General features: G+C 42.4%; 1 protein-coding gene across 3 annotated transcripts in view; it reads left to right on the top strand.

The window, feature by feature from the left end:
- PRRC2C (proline rich coiled-coil 2C) overlaps positions 1 to 19425 on the top strand; it is a 98219-nt gene that overhangs the window by 12497 nt on the left and 66297 nt on the right. For all 3 annotated transcript variants that reach the window (XM_040360135.1, XM_040360136.1, XM_040360134.1), the window contains exons 2-9: positions 4516 to 4687; positions 5790 to 5967; positions 7204 to 7328; positions 9014 to 9142; positions 11505 to 11731; positions 11942 to 12027; positions 12907 to 13022; positions 18052 to 18142. In XM_040360135.1, the coding sequence (XP_040216069.1) occupies positions 4576 to 4687; positions 5790 to 5967; positions 7204 to 7328; positions 9014 to 9142; positions 11505 to 11731; positions 11942 to 12027; positions 12907 to 13022; positions 18052 to 18142 (1064 nt within the window). In that variant the 5' untranslated portion in view covers positions 4516 to 4575. The remainder of the gene's footprint in view (positions 1 to 4515; positions 4688 to 5789; positions 5968 to 7203; positions 7329 to 9013; positions 9143 to 11504; positions 11732 to 11941; positions 12028 to 12906; positions 13023 to 18051; positions 18143 to 19425) is intronic.

The following is a 19425-nucleotide window of genomic DNA, read 5'->3' as shown; positions in this document are numbered from 1 at the left end:
GCCCCTATTAGTAAGAGTAATTGTATCTCATCATTGGAAGAAAAAGTGCCCCCTTGTTGGAGTCGGTGGGAAGAATAGTGCCTCATATCAGTGGGAGGAATAAAGCCCTGAGGGCCGGATAAAGGCTAGCAAAGCCCTCGGGCTGCAGTTCGGAGACTCCTGATTTAGACCATCAGCGATCTTTGATCGGTCAGTTCTTCTCAGTCATTTTGACCCTTGATCTCACAGAGGTCCTGTCATGCTTTATTCTATTACAAGGAATGTTTACATGCCTTGTATTAGAAATAAGTGTGTGTGTGTGTGTGTGTGTGTGTGTGTACATACATACATACACGCGCCATGTCCCACCGAGCTTGCGCGCAGAAGCAAACGCATACGTGAGTCATGCCTGCATATGAAACCGGTGTTCAAACCACACGTGAGGTATATGAGCAATAATTCTAGCACTAGTCCTCTAACTCAAAATTGGTAACCTGTAGACTTTTTTTTTTTTTTTTTTTTAACATTGCTAATGGAGATTTTTTTTAAGTGCCAACATTTTTCGCTATTCCATGAGCTGGCGCAATTTTGAAGCATGACATGTTGGGTATCGATTTACTCGCCGTAACATTATCTTTCACAATCTAGAAAAAAATTGGGCTAACTTTACTGTTTTAATTTAAAAAACAAAAATTCAAAGAAATTGCACTTTGTTAGACCGCTGCGCAAATACGGTGTGACGAAGTATTGCAACAACCGCCATTTTATTCTCTAGGGCAGTGGTCTCCAAACTGTGGCCGAGGGCCAGATCTGGCCCTTTGCTAGCCTTTATGCGGGCCCTTGGGGCACTATTCCTCCAACTGATATGAGGCACTATTCCTTCCACTGACACCAACAAGGGGGCACTATTTCTTCTACTGATGGGATACTATTCCTACGACTGATATGAGCCCTACTCCTCCTCCTACTGACCACCATTATTCTCACTGGTGCTGGACCCGGGATATTTTCTGCCCCCGCTGGCCACAATCCGGCCCTCCTAAAGTCTGAAGGACAATAAAGTGGCCCTTTGTTTAAAAAGTTTGGAGACCCCTGCACTAGGGTGTCTGCAAAATGTATGTGTTTGGCGGTTCCAAGTATTTTTCTAAAAAAACAAGTGGGTCAGAAGGAGCCACACGATCGGGATTTTGCCCGGCCAAATCGCATCGGAAAAAATAGAACATGTTCTATATCTAAACTCCGATGGAATTCATCGGAATTTCCGATGAAAAAAAGTCCATTGGAAATTCCGATCGTGTGTGTACGGGGCATAAGGCCAGGCTGGTTTCACACCTTTGCATTTTGCAAATTTGCACTACAGTCCATTTAACATGGTTTCCTATGGAATACATTCTGTAGTGCAAATCTGCAAAAAGCACTAAATGCATAGGTGTGAATCCAGCCTAACTGCAGGTTAGAAGCACCTGTCGGTGAATTCTGAATGATGCCTGCTTTGATGTCAAACTGATGCCATGGACACAAGCCCTTAAAGGGGTGGTTCCACCTAAAACTCATTTCTAGCAATATATTCGTAAGACCCGTTAAGCCAGCCTACCCGCAGTGTCTTTTTTTTTTTCCCCGTACATACCGAGATCTCGGGGGTCTCGTCCCTAGGCGGTGGGCGTTCCTATTTGATTGACGTTCCTCGGACGGGCGCATACGTGACGTCACGACTTTCCGAAAGAAGCCGAACGTCGCCGCGCAGGTGCCGTATAGAGCCGACTCTATACGGCGCCTGCGCGGCGACGTTCGGCTTCTTTCGGAAAGTCGTGACGTCACGTATGCGCCCGTCCGAGGAACGTCAATCAAATAGGAACGCCCACCGCCTAGGGACGAGACCCCCGAGATCTCGGTATGTACGGGGAAAAAAAAAAGAAGCCAGCCTACCCGCAGTGTAACGGGTCTTACGAATATATTGCTAGAAATGAGTTTTAGGTGGAACCACCCCCTTTAAGGTGATGCAAGTTATACAACACAGGCTTCACTCCAGGAAGTACTGTCCCTGTGAAGCAATGTGTTCTTCTAGCTGCCGGGGATCAGAGAATTATGGTGTTTGTAAATCAAGTGACATTTCTGTATTTGGAACGATTGAAGTGTTTACTTGATCCGCTACATAACTTGGTTAGTTTTTTGTGTGTGTGTATATATATATATGTGTGTGTGTGTGTGTGTGTGTGTGTGTGTGTATATATATATATATATATATATATATATATATTCAAACACACTTGTAGGATGCGCTTTTTCACACAGCTATCGACTTGTGCGCGTTCATCTGAACGTACGTAATTTCAAAGCCACCTTTCCAGAGCGACTTGAAAGAGCTCTGTATGGGTTCATGCACAGATGTCTATTAAAATTGCCCCAAAGTCACCAAACGTAGTGCAGGAACTACTTTTGAAATTCGGTGCATTGCCGCAAAGTCGCTGTCGCACCAATTGGGACGCTCCTATTGCCGGCATTGGGCTCCGATTAGATTTTTGACCTGTCCGATGTGAACAGCAGCTTATAGCTAGCTATAACACACACTGGGATTGATTTGTCAAACTAGTGCAAAATTTGGTGCAGCTGTGCATGGTAGCCAATTGACTTCTAAATTCAGCTTGTTCAGTTAAGCTTTGACAATAAGCCTAAGTTCACATTAATGCGATTTGGCATGTCAAATAGGGGGCTATTGTCGGCAATGGCACCGTCTGAAACGGTGTGACACTGACTTTGCGGCACTGTACCGATTCCCAAACGTAGTTTCTGTACTACTTATGGCGACTTTGGGTGCAATTTTTCAATAGACATTTGTGCAGGAACCCACACATGTCTTTGAAATCGCCCATGAAGTCAGACTGACACGCAGGTATGAAATCGTGTGAGTTCAGCTGAACTCGCACAATTTCAATCCCGCAGCAGTGTGAATCTAGGCTAAAAACCTGTAAGCTGGCTACCATGCAGAGCTGCACCTGATTTTGCACAGTTCTAGTAAATCAACGTGTGTGTGTGTGTGTGTGTGTGTGTGTGTGTGTGTGTGTGTGTGTGTGTGTGTGTGTGTGTGTGTGTGTGTGTGTGTGTGTGTGTGTGTGTGTGTGTGTGTGTGTGTGTGTGTGTGTGTGTGTGTGTGTGTGTGTGTGTGTGTGTGTGTGTGTGTGTGTGTGTGTGTGTAAAAAAAAAAAAAAACCTGAAAGTCATTGGGCAGCCAGTAAACTGACTTTTTATGTTTGAAAGTAGAAAAAATTTGTCAATTTTTACCATGTTTGTGGTGTGATTTATCAAAAGTCACATGACTCAGAAAATGCATCAAACGCAACACTTGCAGTTAATTCTGCGCTCACCCAATCACTTGATAAGTCATGTGATATACTATCATGTGCTCAAACTAATGTAAAGTGTTCCAACAATTATGCAGCAATCTTTAAGGAATTAAAGGGGCTGTAAAGGTACAATTTATTTTCTCCCCCCCCCCCTAAATAGCTTCCTTTACCTTAGTGCAGTCCTCCTTCACTTACCTCATCCTTCCATTTTGCTTTTAAATGCCCTTCTGTCTGTAACTCCACACAGTAATGCAAGGCTTTCTCCCTGGTGTGGAGTGTCGTGCTCGCCCCCTCCCTTGGACCACAGGAGAGTAGTAATCCAAATATGAAAAAGGAAAAGTATGGTTAAAGGAGAAATACCTGGTGTATATAGTCCACAAAAACAGTGCTTAAAAAGCATTAAATCTTTGAGGACAAAAAGTTTCAAAGGTGCTATTATAGATCAAAATATTTATCAAGGATGTAAGTCTTCAGAGTGCAGTGATATTCACTTATTAGATCGCCTGCTGTTGTTAAAATGTACAACATCTGACGTGTGGATCATTTAACAATAGGTCAGCTTCAATACTTCCAATAGGAGATCAGGAGAGAGAGTAATATAGACAGCTGGATGGCCTCTTAACCAGGAATGATGGACTCCTGTTACAGAAGACAAGCGCGCCTTGTAGCGGGAGAAATCCGCTTCAAACGTTCACACCGCCAGCCAGTCAGTACACACGGATACCTCCGTGAAGGGATCACTCCAACAGTATAGCCTTTGGGCAGCCATCTCGTCCATCACCTCGCCTCCGATCCCTCCGCACGGATAGTTCAATGTTGCCACTCTGTGAGCGTTCAACTCCAAAAAAAAAAAAAATAGGTTTAGATGCAATGTTTAAAAAAAGAGAACGTCATAGTGCAGTAAGCAACTGGTGCTTTATTCCCAAAAAATCTTAAAGCGCAACAAACGAAAACGTTTTTTAAAACGCACAGCTTCTAGTGTTCAAATAGTCCTAAGACGCCACCACACACCAGCAGGCTATCTCCATCCGACGCGTCTCCCTGTAACAAGCATTGACTGGGAACGGTATTGGTAGTTTTAGCTTTAAACTAAAAGCCTGATACATTTGCAAACCTGAAATGAGGTCTTTTGCTCTGTGCCCAGACATTAGTATTGTATTTTGAATGTAATATATTGTCTTTTATGTTTTGTCAGGAGAGAACTGGGTCCAAAAGTGAGGCGGAGGTGTACCAGACTCGATGAATTTCCTTCGACATGTCGGAGAAGCCAGGCCAGAGCACAAAATCAAAGGATGGGAAAAAGTATGCAACTCTCAGCCTGTTTAATACTTATAAGGGAAAGTCACTAGAAACACAGAAAACTGCTGGTAAGTAGAATTGCAATTCAATGTAGTATCTGCTCTCCATTGTTTGCTTTTGACATTGGTCATCTGTGCTGCACTTTGTCTATGGCAAATTAAAAACCTTCAGAAAACAAACACCTAAAGGGAAATCTTTTTAGTTTTGGATAACGGTGAGGGTTTAGAATGAATTGCGGTCTTTGTTCCCATTAAGGAGACTCGCCCTCTTTGTCCTATTTAACATTTGAATGTAAAACAAATCCCCAATTTTAGGTTGTCCCCATAAAAGGAGTAGAGGGGAAATCTTTCAATGGTAATACTACAGGGTGGGCCATTTATATGGATACACCTTAATAAAATGGGAATGGTTGGTGATATTCACTTCCTGTTTGTGGCACATTAGTATATGCAATGGGGGAAACATTTCAAGATGGGTGGTGACCATGGCGGCCATTTTGAAGTCGGCCATTTTGAATCCAACTTTTGTTTTTGGTGTATCCATATAAATGGCCCACCCTGTAGTTCTGTTGACCTGGGGGTCCCCACGGAATACCCTAAATTTGCAAGGGATTTCCTCTCACTTCCTGTTTGGCTATAGGACAGGAAGTGAAGGGAAATCTGCGCAATGTGACACATGGCAAAAAATCTCATGGGTTATAATGCTCTATCCATAATGAAGAAAAAAGTTTTGCCTATGGTTTCTTTAACCACTTGCCTACTGGGCACTTAACCCCCCCCCCCTTTCCTGCCCAGGCCAATTTTCAGCTTTTAGCACTGTTGCGCTTTCAATGACAATTGTACGGTCATGCAACGCTGTACCCAAACATAATTTTATTTTTTCACGCAAGTAGAGCTTTCTTTTGGTGGTATTAAACACTGTTGGGGTGTCGTTAACTTTGCACTGACCCCCACAGCCGATCACAAGGGCAGCTTGATTGGAATGTGGTGCAGGAAGCCACACGGGAACACTGCTTTCCTGCACTGAATTCTAGTGTGGCTTGGCCTCAACTTGTAAAATTCTAAATGTTGTGTAGTTTGCTTGTAACAAATGCTCACATTTCGTGCGAACAAAGTGAAATGGTCTTGGTTTGAAGCTTTTCACTTAATTTTATGCCTTCCTCTCTTAAAGTTGCTGCACGCCATGGACTCCAAAGTTTGGGAAAAGTGGCGGTTTCTCGGCGCATGCCTCCACCTGCAAATTTGCCTAGTCTTAAAGCGGAAAATAAAGGAAACGATCCCAATGTGAACATTGTGCCCAAAGATGGAACGGGCTGGGCATCAAAACAAGAGCAAGCTGAAGAGGAAAAGTGAGTATCTGTAATAAAACTATATAATGATTGTGCAATATGTATTGTCTGGGGTCATTTTGTGCCAACTCTAAACTGATGTTTAACGTTTCCTAAAGCACAGCGTGTGTGCGTGTGTGGTTTTTCTTTTTCTTTCCTTTGTGCTTGCAATGTTTTGAAATTGTAAACCAACAGCCGCACTTGAATCATCTGTTTAGCTCTGTAAAGTAAATCTAAACTGAAAGAAAAACAAGCTACCGTTCAACTACCTTATGAAAATGCAACTTCCCTGGCTGCCTCTGGTGTCAATACTTTGACCTTCTGATTGCAAACAGGGGTAGTTAGAACCAATGTCTGAACCTCCGATCTGCGTGCTTGTCCAAAATCAAATTGGTTGTAAAGGCACATGGTTGCCTTCATGCATGTTTTATCTGAGCCCCCTCTTGATCCGGCGATGTCCTCAAAAGCCTTACCTCTTTCCGGGGCTTGCATTCCTGATTGGCTTTTGGCAATGGCTCCCAAAGTCGTTGAGCCAATCGGGAGCAGGCGTGGTTGAACTGTGGCTCCGTGTGTGAATTGACACACAGCTGTGGGTCGGAGGATGCCTGCCTGGGTGCCCCCACAGCAAGTTGCTTGCTGTGGGTGAATTCAGCAGGAGAAAGGAGCCAGGAGTGCTGGTGAGGGACCCCGTGAAGAGGATTGGGGCTTCTCTGAGCAAAACCACTGCACAGGGCAGGCAAGGTATTGTGATGGATATTTTTTATATTCACACACGTGTTTTTTGAAAATGGATTGTATTCCAAAGGGCAGCTACATGTGGTGTATTCAGCTCTGGCATCTGGCAGGCTTCTAATTAAAGCAGTATACAAATTACAAGTGCGAGTAGATGAGGATCCTAGGAAATCGGTAACCATAGTTGACCCTTTTTTTGCACTTAGAAACCTCATCAAAATAAAAATAGGTTATTTAATCGGGTTCATTTGCAGAATGGCATGTGTATTGGTTACGAATGCTATTCCAATTTTTATAGGTTGAGTGGTTCTATAGTTCTGAGGTAAATGGTAATTCCTCAAGAAATGAAGGATCTTGTGGTTTTTGAGGTGCACTTAGTCATGTGTTTATAACACTGACATTTTTGATCGATAGAGTAGTTGGCCATCTGACAAGTAACTGTTTTTATATGCGATTGTTCTACCCAATATACTGTCTGAACTTCTGATTTACTTGGATGTTTTTTTTTTTTTTTTTCCTTTTTAGAACACCAGAAGTGCCCCCACCCCCACCACCTCCAAAGCCAGTAGTTCCACCTACGCCGGAGGTTCCTGCTGTACCTGCTGTTGCCAAATCATGGGCCACTTCCAAGCCTGGTGGGCCTATTGAGGGTAAGAAGAGTTCTAAAGTGGCTATATTTGTGTCTGAAGAATAGGTTCACGCTACTGCGAGTTTGTCGTGTGTGTGTGGTGCAAATTTCCCTTGCATTTTGAAGTGGACAGGTGCAAATTTCAGGAGGCAGGCGGTGAACAATTCAGAGATGTGAACTGTGTGCTGCGAGTTTACTGCAAGTTCAATTGAGGCCTATGAAGATACATTTCGCACTAAAGCACCATAGGAATTTGCACCCACAGTCAAAACACGCACAGGACCCTTTTTTTTTTTTTTTTTTCTTCTTCTTTCTTTCCTGTTCTCGTTGTAAATTCGCATCAGTGGGAACCCAAGCTAAAGGGGCACTTTACTGCCAAATAAAAAAACTCAGATGTAATTTACAAATGTGCATTTTACTGGTTGACTTTGGGAGTCTGATGCCACCAGAGTCTAATAAAAAAATGAACGTGAGTAAGTGAAAAAAGAGAAGGAAGGAGAACTTGGTCATTGCTCGTCACAGGAATTTTTGTGCAAAATCAAATGATCACTATTTTCTCTCCAAGTTTTATGTTCCTTCATTGAATCAGGAAAAATATCACCATATGGCCACTAGAGCCGCACAATTAATCGTTAAAAATCTGCATCCTTGATTCAACCCCCTCACAATCTCTATTGCAGTTTCCCGATTCTTGCATGTAACAAGTGTAGAGACTTCTCTGCTTACTCTGGCAGTCTGCCAAGTTTTTAACATTGTCTGTGCTAGTAGATAAGTAGAAACATTGTAACTCTTCCTCCTTAAATCGAAGGGATAAAACTTCTGTGTATAAATGCTATAAGTTTAACCACTTAAAGTCTCTAAACCAGGGGTAGGCAACCTGTGGCACTCCAGCTGTTGCAGAACTACAAGTCCCATCGTAATTGTAATTGCCAACCTTCCAATGCCTCATGGGAAATATAGTTCCACAACAGCTGGAGCGCCACAGGTAGCCTACCCCTGGTCTAAGCCTTTTTTTCTGACACTTGTTTCTTACCAAGTTAAAACCTGAAATATATATATATATATATAATCAGACTCTAGGGAACAAAATGGCGATTGTTGCAATATTTTATGTCACACAGTATTTGCACAGTGGTCTTTCAAACAAATTTTTGGGGAAAAAAATACACTTCAGTGAATAAAAACCAAAACCGTAAAGTTAGCCCAATTGTTTTCATAATGTGAATGATGTTACGCTATGAGAATCGTGATCTATCTTCTAAGAAAAAAAAATCACGATTTTTAATTTTAGCCAGTATTGTGCAGCTCTAGTGGCCACTAGACGAAGATGATTATTATAGAGAATATAATTTACTATGGTAGGCAGCTTCATTTAGTGTCTTTGGCCTCTGGTAGGCATGATGTGGAAGATACCACAAATGTTGGCTTATTACAAGTAGCAGTGAAGGGGACCCTTTTGGTTAAAGTAAACCATACCTTTGTCTATGTAGGGTGAAGGGGTTCCACTTTTTGTAGAAGTCATCAGTCAAATGGCATTTAAATCTCTACCATTTTTATTTTTTCTTGTAACATGGTAAATTAAAATTCTTTTTCTATTGTTGCCCATTATGTTATGTTTGCATCATATGCTATTGAAACAAGTATTTATGAATTAAATCTGCTTGCATGTAAAATGTGTTTATAACTGCTTGTTTCTTTTCCTTCCAGGTGTTAAGGTGAACCGCTATTTTCAGCAAGAATTCCCAAGTCTGCAGGCAGCTGGGGAGCCGGAAAAGGCAAAAGAGAAAGATGCAGCTGATGATAATTATGGACCTGGACCGAGTTTGCGCCCACAAAGTAAGTATTTTTTTATATTTATGCATACAAAAAACTTTAGCTAATGTTCGTGTTGGGTGGTCATTGTCTTGGTTTAGAATCTGATGTTTTAGTATATCGGATACATTTTTTTTTTTTATTTTTTTTTGTGCCTACCTGCCTGTAATCCATTTTAAATGTGGTTCATTAGGCTGTAGGGTCTACCGCATCTTTTAACTATAGTGTCTTTGCGGAGGAGGAGGAAGTCTTTAGCACTTGAAGTAGGGTTTGCACCAATACTGTTTTTTTTACCGGCGAGTTCCGATTCCTTTTGTATCGAAACCTTTGCGGTACGATTTAAGCCCAAACAAAATAAATGGGCTCAAATTGCACCACAAAAAATCGCATTCATTTTGAACGGGCACATGGTGCGATTCCTTTTCTAATTGCATGCTGTTTCCTGCACCACTCCTGTGTAAACCCAGGCTGAAATCGCTGACAAGTGGTACAGGAAACTGCATGCAACACAGACAGGGATTGCGCCACATTTCCTGTTCAAATCGTATTTGATTGTTTGCAGGGCAATTTGAGCCCATTCATTTTTGTTTGGGCTCAAATCTCACCACAAAGGTATCTGTTTCAGTTATCTGAGATTTTTTTGGAGTATTAGTGAAAATACGTGGTATCGGTGCAACCATGATTTGAAGCATTATTGTACTAATACAGTTGTTACTCATGGTAATTGCAGAAAAATAAGTATGCCAAGAGGGTACCGATACTTTTTGAGAAACCCAGAAGCACTTAAACAGCGCAGTTTCTTATGCTTATATTGCATTAATCTAGAATGGGGTTGACGGTACTAGTTTTGTTGTGGTTGGTGTATTTGTTTATGTAAACTGTATGGGTCTCGGGCCCCCGATCTGCCATAAAAGGCAAATTTTTTTTTTTTTTTTTTTAACCACTTAAAGCGTTAAGAGGAATCGGCTGAGCACCCAGAGCGGAGCTTATAGCGGTACAGATCGGCTAACTTTTTTTACATTGCACAGGGACACTTGTTGTTATGGTACAGGGGGGGATAAGACAATTTATTAGAAGTGGGTTAAACCACCTTAAGATTTGCCCCGTTAATGATCAGGCCATTTTTGGCAATACGCCATGTCTCTTTAACTGACAATTGTGCAATGCTGTATACCCCTGGGGTGGCCAACTTATTGAAGAGCCAGGGCCACTTAAGCAACTTGGTAACCAGTCGCGTGCCACAATGAGCGGACACATACACAGCCCACTCTACGGGCCCCTCTCATCTGATCAAATGGAAGGGGACGGATCCACTTTTGTTGTTTTTAGCAAATCGGATTGGAAATGGGCAGGTGTAAACGGACACAAGTCTGTTTACAGCTGCCGCTCAATAGAGGTGAATGGAGGGTAGAACGATGGCGGCTGGTCGGCAAGTAGTTAAAATCTTAAAACCTACATGTCGTCGTCCTTGTGTCACATTATGCCTGCTACACAGCGAGTTGACTGCATTAACCACTAGCCGACCAGCCGCCGCAATTTTACGCCGACAGGTAGGCTCGGCTGCGCAAAATTACGTAATTTCGCATTTCAGCCACTAGGGGGCGAGCCACCCGTGCTCGCCCCTGGTGCGGGCGCGATCGCCGCCGGGCACCGCGATCGCTCGTTACAGAGCGAGAACCAGGAGCTGTGTAAACACACAGCTCCCGCAATTTTGAACACAATTGACCCCTTCCTCGCCCCCTAGTGTTAACCCCTTCCCTGCCAGTGAAATTTTTACAGTAATCAATGCATTTTTTATAGCACTGATCGGTATAAAAATGCCAATGGTTCCAAAAGTGTCCGCCATAAGGTCGCAGTACCGATATAAAAACCACAGATCACCCCCATTACTAGTAAAAATATATATTTTTTTAAAAGAATTGCCATAAAACTACCCCCTATTTTGTAGACGCTATAACTTTTGCGCAAACCAATCAATAAATGCTTATTGCAATTTTGTTTGGGAGCTACATCGTGCAATTGTCAGTTAAAGTGACGCAGTGCCGAATCGCAAAAAAGTGGCCCCGGTCATTGACCAGCAAAATGGTCCGGGGCTGAAGTGGTTAAAGTAGAATTCTAGCTAGGCCTAAAAATTATCCCCCCCCCCCAACACTATACTAACTGACCTGGGTAGAAAAGACTTGACTATTTTCAGCCCACTCTGGTCCAGTCACGTGATCCCCTGTCAGCCAGCAGCAGGCAAATGGAGAGATTACAGACAATGGCTGTGGCAAGAAATGCATTTTGCTCAATTCAGTTGTATTACTAGACATTTTGTTTGCCTTAGAATTACTACTTGTTAGAAATAAGATGCTAAATCTTGCTTTTTTTTTTTTTTTTTCCATAGCTGATGTGGCAAGTTGGCGGGAAGGTGGAGGAAGGAATCTTGGTACGCCTGTTGCCCCTACTGACCAAGATAATGTTGCATCAGTTGGAGAAGATGGATCCTCTACTCCTGCACTACCTAATTCTATCGACCAGAGCAAGGGGCCAGGCCCGCAACTCAAACTGAATGGACAGCAACCTGGCCTACCTCCTCAGCACAGAGGCATGATGCCTTCATTTGCTGGAAATGTAAGCTTTGTGTGATGTGTTTTATAAAATATATAAAAAAATGTGTGTGTATAAAATATAATTTCAGTTTTAAGATTTCAGTTTTTAATTATTTTGGACACTTGATAATAGGATGGCTGGCTGTGATGTTTTTAATGTGTTAGGATTCTTTAGGAGTATTGGAAATCTATACTTAACTGATGTGTATCTTTTGAATTGCATCCATTTTAGATGTTTCCTTCGTATCCACGCCTTCCATTTCCTCCGATGCAAGCACCCACACGCTATCCTTCAGCACCAGAACCTTCTAATAATAGGTAACTTTTTTTGTTAATATATTATTACCCTAACAATATTGTCCCCATCAATTTATTGTAGTTTGTGTGTGTGTGTGTGTGTTTTTTTTTTTTTTTCTCAACATTTCATAGAGAATCCTCATGATTTTCCAAATCGGGTTGGAATCTGCTTCTTGCCCATGAGAGCAAGAGAAGCAGTTGTGTTTGAGAACTGTATAATTGCTGCAAACATTGCAAAGCTGCTTACTCCTTGTAGAATATAACTCCAGTCCCTGTTGTGTTTTTGTTCCAACGTTTTTAGGGTTTGGATTTTGTCAGGCTGCATTCACACCTGAGTGTTTTGTCGCCTGAAGCGCGACACTTAAAAACGCTAGAGGGAACATTATTCCCTGTGGAGATGGTTCACATCTCCACTCCAATACACCTGACGCGCAAACAAGTTCCGGACCCTTTTTTGTCGCGCGTATCGGGCGGTTTGGTCGTTTTTGAGCATTTCCATTTCCCATAGAAAGTAATGGAAACGCTCGATTCAAGCGACTAGCGCGAAAACGAGCGTTTGATACGGGCGTTTCGTCGCTTTCATCAATAGAACATTTCACCCAGGCAGAAGATTAAAAAAATCTACCAACATAGCAACAAGTGATGAAAAGAAATTTTTTCCTATTGGCTAAAATAAAAAAACGTCTTAGTACAAAAACGTCGGACGACGCTGTATGCAAACGTGCAAATAAGCATGAATACGCGTGACAAAATGCCAGGAAAAAACGACCGACGCTCGGGTGTGAATGCAGCCTTAAGCTTGCATGCTGAAGTTATTCTGTACATTGAAACCAAATACTGTATAGTACAATGGGATTGTAACATTGTCTCTAATCCTGTTTTTTCATTCTACCTAAACAGAAGACGACCGCCACAATCCTGGGCTGCTGAGGGTGTTGAACGTCCTTCAATCATTAGTGCTACAGAGCTTAAAGAGTTGGATAACCTAGACACTGAGGCAGATGAAGGCTGGGCAGGTAAGTGTTACCTTGTACATGTACACCCTTTCCTCTTGTAACCTTCTTTCCCAAATTAGACAAAGATTTGAGACAACCTGTTAAACCAAAATTGCAACTAACTGCAGACTTGGACATCGGCTCTACTTTGCTGGCACCCAAAGGATTCTAATCAAATGCCAACCTCGCGTTTAACCTAGTCAATGAGACCACCCTCCATGGGTAGCAGTCAGGAGAGGCAGGTCAAAACTTAAATTTGGACACAATTGTGCACATTTGAGGTCGCACAACGGCAAGCAAAGTGCTTTGTGATTTGAGAGCAGTTTAGAGAAGCATCAGCTTTTACAAGAGCATGCCCGCATACAGCCATTCAATTGCATGGCACTCTGTATGGGGCACCTGCGGCTCCACAGGCGTGAGAAATTCCGTTAGTTATGTAAAATGCAGATTAAAAGCCTGTGTTCATGAACCCAAATAGTTTAAGCCAAAGCTGAAAACGAGACTGGTATTGTGACCTGAAATGTGGACAGAGAGCTGGAGCATTTTGTGTATAAGGCAGCCGTGTGATCCAGGCGAGGGGAGCAGAGCCAGCAGTACTGTGTGTGTGTGTGTGTGTGTGTGTGTGTGTCATGTAAAATTCATGTTGGTGGCCCATGAGGTCCAAAAAGTTGGGGACCACTGAGCTAGAGTACTACTTGGCCACAGCACAGATTTAATTAACCACTACAAAAACATTTAAAAAATATTTTGCCGGTATCATTCTGTCCAACGAGTGGGTTGTTAACTAGGAAGTAGCAGATGTGGGTATAACCTAAGAATACGGGTCAGTATTCAAATCCGCTGGTTTCTTTACCACTTCAGCCCTGGAAGGTTTCAACCCCCTTCATGACCAGGCCATTCAATATGGCACTGCGTCACTTTAACTAAAAATTGAGGAGTCATGCGATGCTGTATCAAAACATTTTCTCACACTGCTTTCTTTTGGTGCTATTTGATCGCCTCTTTTTTTTTTTTTTTTTTAATTGTGTTTTTTATAGCTTTCAGAGTTTGTAAAATACTCCCCAAACCATATATTTTCTGAAAGCACAGGACCAGTAGAATATAAAAAGGTGCTGCGCAAAACAATATTTTTGCTAAAAAGACACTAAAAATTATTGGCAGATAAAAACATAGCAACATCTACAAAATTCTAACTAAATTTAACCGCTTAACTTGTATTGAGTTGTTAAATATTTAACTATGGTGAAAAACGTATTCAAAAGTGTAAATATCCAAATCTGAGAGTCTTCAATTTTCCCTTTAAGAATTTGTTAATTTCCCCTTTAAGTCTGTATAGACTCCTATTCATAAAATGAAACATTGTTTCATTCACAAACTGAACAGATAGTTAGGATCAACAAATGTCAGCGGTGACCTGTAGCTGACATCCTATCCGACCCCCTCTGCTAAATTCAGACGGATGGAAACCCTATTTTTCATCAGTCGATCGGATAAAAACGGGCCGTAGGGTCCCCCCATAGAAGAAAACGGAGATTAATAATGATATTATTATTAATAAACAGGATTTATATAGCGCCAACAGTTTGCGCAGCACTTTACATCAGGGAAGACAGTACAGTCGCAATACAGGAGGGATCAGAGGGCCCTGCTCATTAGAGCTTACAATCTAGAAGGGGGGGGTCAAGTGGAACAAAGGGTAGTTAGCTCTGGGGGATGATCAGATGGACTCAAATGAAAATACAGTTGTTGGGTGTGGGAAGGATAGGCTTCTCTGAAGAGGGTTTTCAGGGATCCTTTAAAAGCTAATGGAGATGGACAGACTGGGGTAAGGAGTTCCATAGGCGTGGAGAGGCTCTGGAAAAGTCCTGGAGACGAGCATGGGAGCCAGTGATGAGAGCTAGAGAGTAGGTCTGGAGAAGAACGATTTAGGTTTGTATTTTGAGTCTAGGTCATTGATGTAGCTGGGAGCAGAGTTGTGGATGGCTTTGTAGGTAATTGTTAGTAGTTTGAATTTAATTTGTTGGGTGAACGGAAGCCAGTGGAGGGTTTGACAGAGGGGAGTAGCGGAGACTGAGCGGTTGGTAAGGTGGATGAGTCTAGCAGCAGCATTCATGATGGACTGAAGGGGGGTTAGAGTATGCAGCGGTAAGCCAATGAGGAGGGAGTTGCATTAATCGATGCCAGAGTTGACCAGGGAGTGAATTAAGAGTTTTGTGGTGTCATTGATTAGAAAGGGGCGTGTTTTGGAGATGTTTCTAAGGTTGAGACAGTGATTGAACGTGAGGCTTAAAGGACAGTTCAGAGTCCAGGACTACTCCTAGGACCCTGGCATGTGGGGGATGGGCTGATAGTTGTGCCATCAATTTTGACAGAGAGATCAGGGGAAGAGGCACGTGGGCGGAGGGAAAATAAGTTCTTTTTTTGAATAGATTGAGTTTGAGTAAGTGGTGTGACATCCAAACTGATATATCTGATAGTAAAATAGTGATACGTGAGGAGAATGAAGGCGTTAGTTGAGGGGTAGAGAAATAGATTTGAGTGTCATCAGCGTAAAGATGGTATTGGAAGCCGTGGGTGGCTATCGGCTGACCCAGGGAGGAGGTGTAGATTGAAAATAGGAGAGGTCCAAGAACAGAACCTTGGCGGACCCCAACAGAGGAAGGAGTGGAGGAAGTAGAGTTGTAAGTAACGCTGAAGGTGCGGTTGTATAAGTAGGTAGAGTACCAGCGAAGAGTACAGTCACGGAGACCAAAGGTGTGGAGTTTTTGAGGGGGTGGTCAACCGTATCGAAGGCAGCTGAGAGGTCCAAAAGTAGGAGTACAGAATAGTGTCCCTTAGTTTTGGCCATTAGTATATCGTTTGTTCGTTTTAGGAGAGCAGTTTCTGTGGAATGTTGAAGACGAAATCCAGACTGAACGGGATCAAGAAGGTTATTGTGAGCAAGGTGGACGCTCAGTCGGTTGTAGACTGGGCGTTCAAGGAGTTTGGATAAAAAGGGGAGCAAGGAGATGGGGCGTAGGTTGTCAAGATTGGATGGGTCCAGTGAGGGCTTTTTAAGTATGGGGCTGACAAGTGCATGTTTCAAAGAGTTGGGGAAGATTCCAGAAGAGAGGGAGAGTTTGAAGATGTGGGTTAGAGAGTAGAATAGAGCCAGAGGGTGAACGTAGCATTTGCGAGGGAACAGGATCCAGAGCGCAGGTGGTAAGATGGACGTTGGCAAGTAATTTAGCAACCTCGTCTATAGTGGTGGGGTTGAAAGAGGGAAGTAATGACTGTACCTGTGTGCATGAGGTGTAAAGCGTGGAGGGTACCTGAACAGTAGAGATCTCGCGAATTGTATCGATCTTCTGTTTGAAATGATTGGTGATCTGAGCAGTGAGTTAGTGGGTGGAGGCAATGGAGGATGAAGGAGAGAGTTGAAGGTAGAGAAGAGTTGACGGGGACAGGATGATACGTTTTTAATGAGGGTGATAAAATGGGTCTGCTTGGCTGGAATTGTGTATTTGGAGGGCAGATTTATACTGGACGAAGTCTTTCTGGGACTTAGTCTTGTGCCACTGGCGCTCGAGAGCACGGCTGTGTTTAGATCTGACCGGTTCTTTGCTGCACAGTGTGCAGAGACGGACTTGTCATCTGCTGGCTCAGTGGGGGTCAACTGAGCGTTCCCCGCTGAGCAAGCGGATGTCTAAAAACGGATCCGCCCGTGTGAAATTGCCCTAACACGGCTTACTATCTGTCCGTGATAAAAGAATGCAGGAAGCGACCTGTACCGATCACTGACTGCATTCTTTCAGGAAAGGAGCCGGCTAGTGGCATATGGGGGGGGTAATCTGAGCAGCGTAGGGGGCGGTGTTTTTTTTTTTTTTTTTTTTTAATACTGATCACTCTGATCACTGCCTGTCCTGCAGCATGGAAAGTCGACGTGAAGGAGGAGAGCTGCTGGGCAGGTCGGCTCCCCTGTGCGAGAGCCCGCAGCTATACATCGGCTCTTGTGCAGGCCGCTAGGGGCGGGTGCGTGCTGCCGGAGGCGCGCGCTTGCTCCCGTGCCCGGCGGGCACAATTGCTGCTGGGCACACGCGATCGCTCGTTACACAGCTCCCGGTCCTGTCAGGGGGGGGAAATGCTGATCTTCTGTTCATACAATGTATGAACAGAAGATCGGTAATTTCCCCTAGTGAGGCCACCCCCCCCCCCCTACAGTTGGAACACACCCAGGGAACATACTTAACCCCTTCCCCGCCCCCTAGTGTTAACCCCTTCACTGCCAGTGGCATTTTTATAGTAATCCAATGCATTGTTATAGCACTGATCGCTATAAAAATGCCAATGGTCCCAAAAATGTGTCAGAAGTGTCCGCCATAATGTCGCAGTACCGGAAAAATCGCTGATCACCGCCACTACTAGTAAAAAAAAAAAAAAATATTAATAAAAATGCCATTAAAATACCCCCTATTTTGTAAACGCTATAACTTTTGCGCAAACCAATCAATAAATTCTTATTGCGATATTTTTTTACGAAAAATATGTAAAATACTTATCGGCCTAAACTGAGGAATTTATATATATATATTTATTTATTTATATATATATATATATATATATATATATAATTTTTTATAATTTGGGGGATATTTATTTTGGCAAAATTGTCGCTCTATCTTTGTTTATAGCGCAAAAACTGCAGAGGTGATCAAATACCACCAAAAATAAAGCCCTGATTGTGGGGGGGGAAGACGCCAATTTTGTTTAAGAGCCACGTCGCACGACCGCGCAATTATCAGTTATAGCGACGCAGTGCCGAATCGCAAAAAGTGCTCTGGTGCAATATGGTCCGGGGGTTAAGTGGTTAAGACGTTTTTGGAGGCAAATCTTTTTACATGTTTTAGTCGCCTAACCCCTCTAGATACTTCACCCGTGTCCTAACAGACTCGGAAATTAAAGCCATTTACTTAGTGACTCGGTTTTCCTCCCCTTATTTTATTTATTCATTTTTTTTTAATTACATTTTTAAGAAATGTCAATTGTCGCCTTTTAATATCTTTCTCTGTAGGAACTCAAAGTGAAGTCGATTACTCAGAACAGCTAAACTTCAGTGATGATGACGAGCAGTCTGCAAACCAGAAAGAGAAAACAGAAAGCTGGTAATCTATCAGAGCTATTTAATGTTTATATGTAGATCATTTATTTACTCAACTTGATCCTTTTTTAAAGCTGTATTATGTATTGTATTTGTAGTTTTACATGTAGTACCTTTTTGTAGTATCAGATTGTTTTACACTGTATTATACCCTTTTTTTTGAGCATCCATTAAAATATTGTTTGTTTACTTTTCAACAAAGTATTCTGTTTGTTTATTTGCAATTAAACATGTGTTGAGCCTGTTTAACTCCACTACGGGTTTAACCACCGTTTAGTGAAGTTAATGGGCTCAATTCACAAACCCAAAACATGAGGTTGAGGTTACATATTTAAAGTGGAACTTTACCCATAACTTTTTTTTTCTAAATAGGTTCCTTATAAGCTAGTGCATTGTTGGTTCACTTGCCCTTTCCTTCGATTTCCCTTCTAAATGTGTGTGTTTTTTTTTGTTTTTTTCCGGAATTTCTCACTTCCTGTATCTCCTCAGTAATTTCCCCATCATCTGGATGGGGGTTAGTGAGCCAGAACAGCTTACTGAGGAGGAACAGGAAGTGAGAAATTCAGACAAAGAAGAAAAACATTTAGAAGGGAAATCGATGGAAAAGGTAAGTGAACCAACAATGCACTAGCTTAAAAGGAACCTATTTAGAAAATAAAAAAACAAACCTTTACAACCCCTTTTAATGAAAATTAATCTTTAGTAGGGAACATACATGCTACATTAATTCTGATATTAAAATTAGTATGAGCTGTAAATTGCTTCCAGCATTGCTCCTGTTTTTACTGGAAGCTGCTTTTTTGCTGGAGTCCCTGAACAGCAGTAAATCTTTAGGATGCTGGCAGATCGGCTTCTATAAATTTGTCAGTGCCTAAAAATAGAGAGCAACGGAGTATGTGCAGAGTAGGGTGAGACACTGAGGTTGATTTACTAAGCAAATCTGCTGTGCACAATGGAAGTGCAGTTGCTGTAGATCTAAGGGGAAGGTCTGAAATGAGAAGAAGCTCTGCTGATTTGTAATATATATATATATATATATATATATCACACAATTTAGTTCTTGCATGTCCCCCCTCAGATCTACAGCGACTACACTTCTAAGTTCACAATAGATTTGTGTTGAGTAAAAAGCCTCCAGCGTTACTAGATTTTAACCATTTCAATACAGGGCACTTTTCATGCCCATGCCGTTTTTCAGCTTTCAGCGCTGTCGCACTTTGACAATTGTGCAGTCATGCAACACTGTACCCAAATTAACTTTTAATAATTTTCTTCACACAAATAGAG

Source organism: Rana temporaria, chromosome 7, assembly GCF_905171775.1.
Source record: "Rana temporaria chromosome 7, aRanTem1.1, whole genome shotgun sequence".
In the NCBI taxonomy this organism is placed as follows: domain Eukaryota; kingdom Metazoa; phylum Chordata; class Amphibia; order Anura; family Ranidae; genus Rana; species Rana temporaria.
The sequence above is the reverse complement of the archived record's forward strand: the minus strand, read 5'-3'. Positions and strand labels throughout refer to the sequence as shown.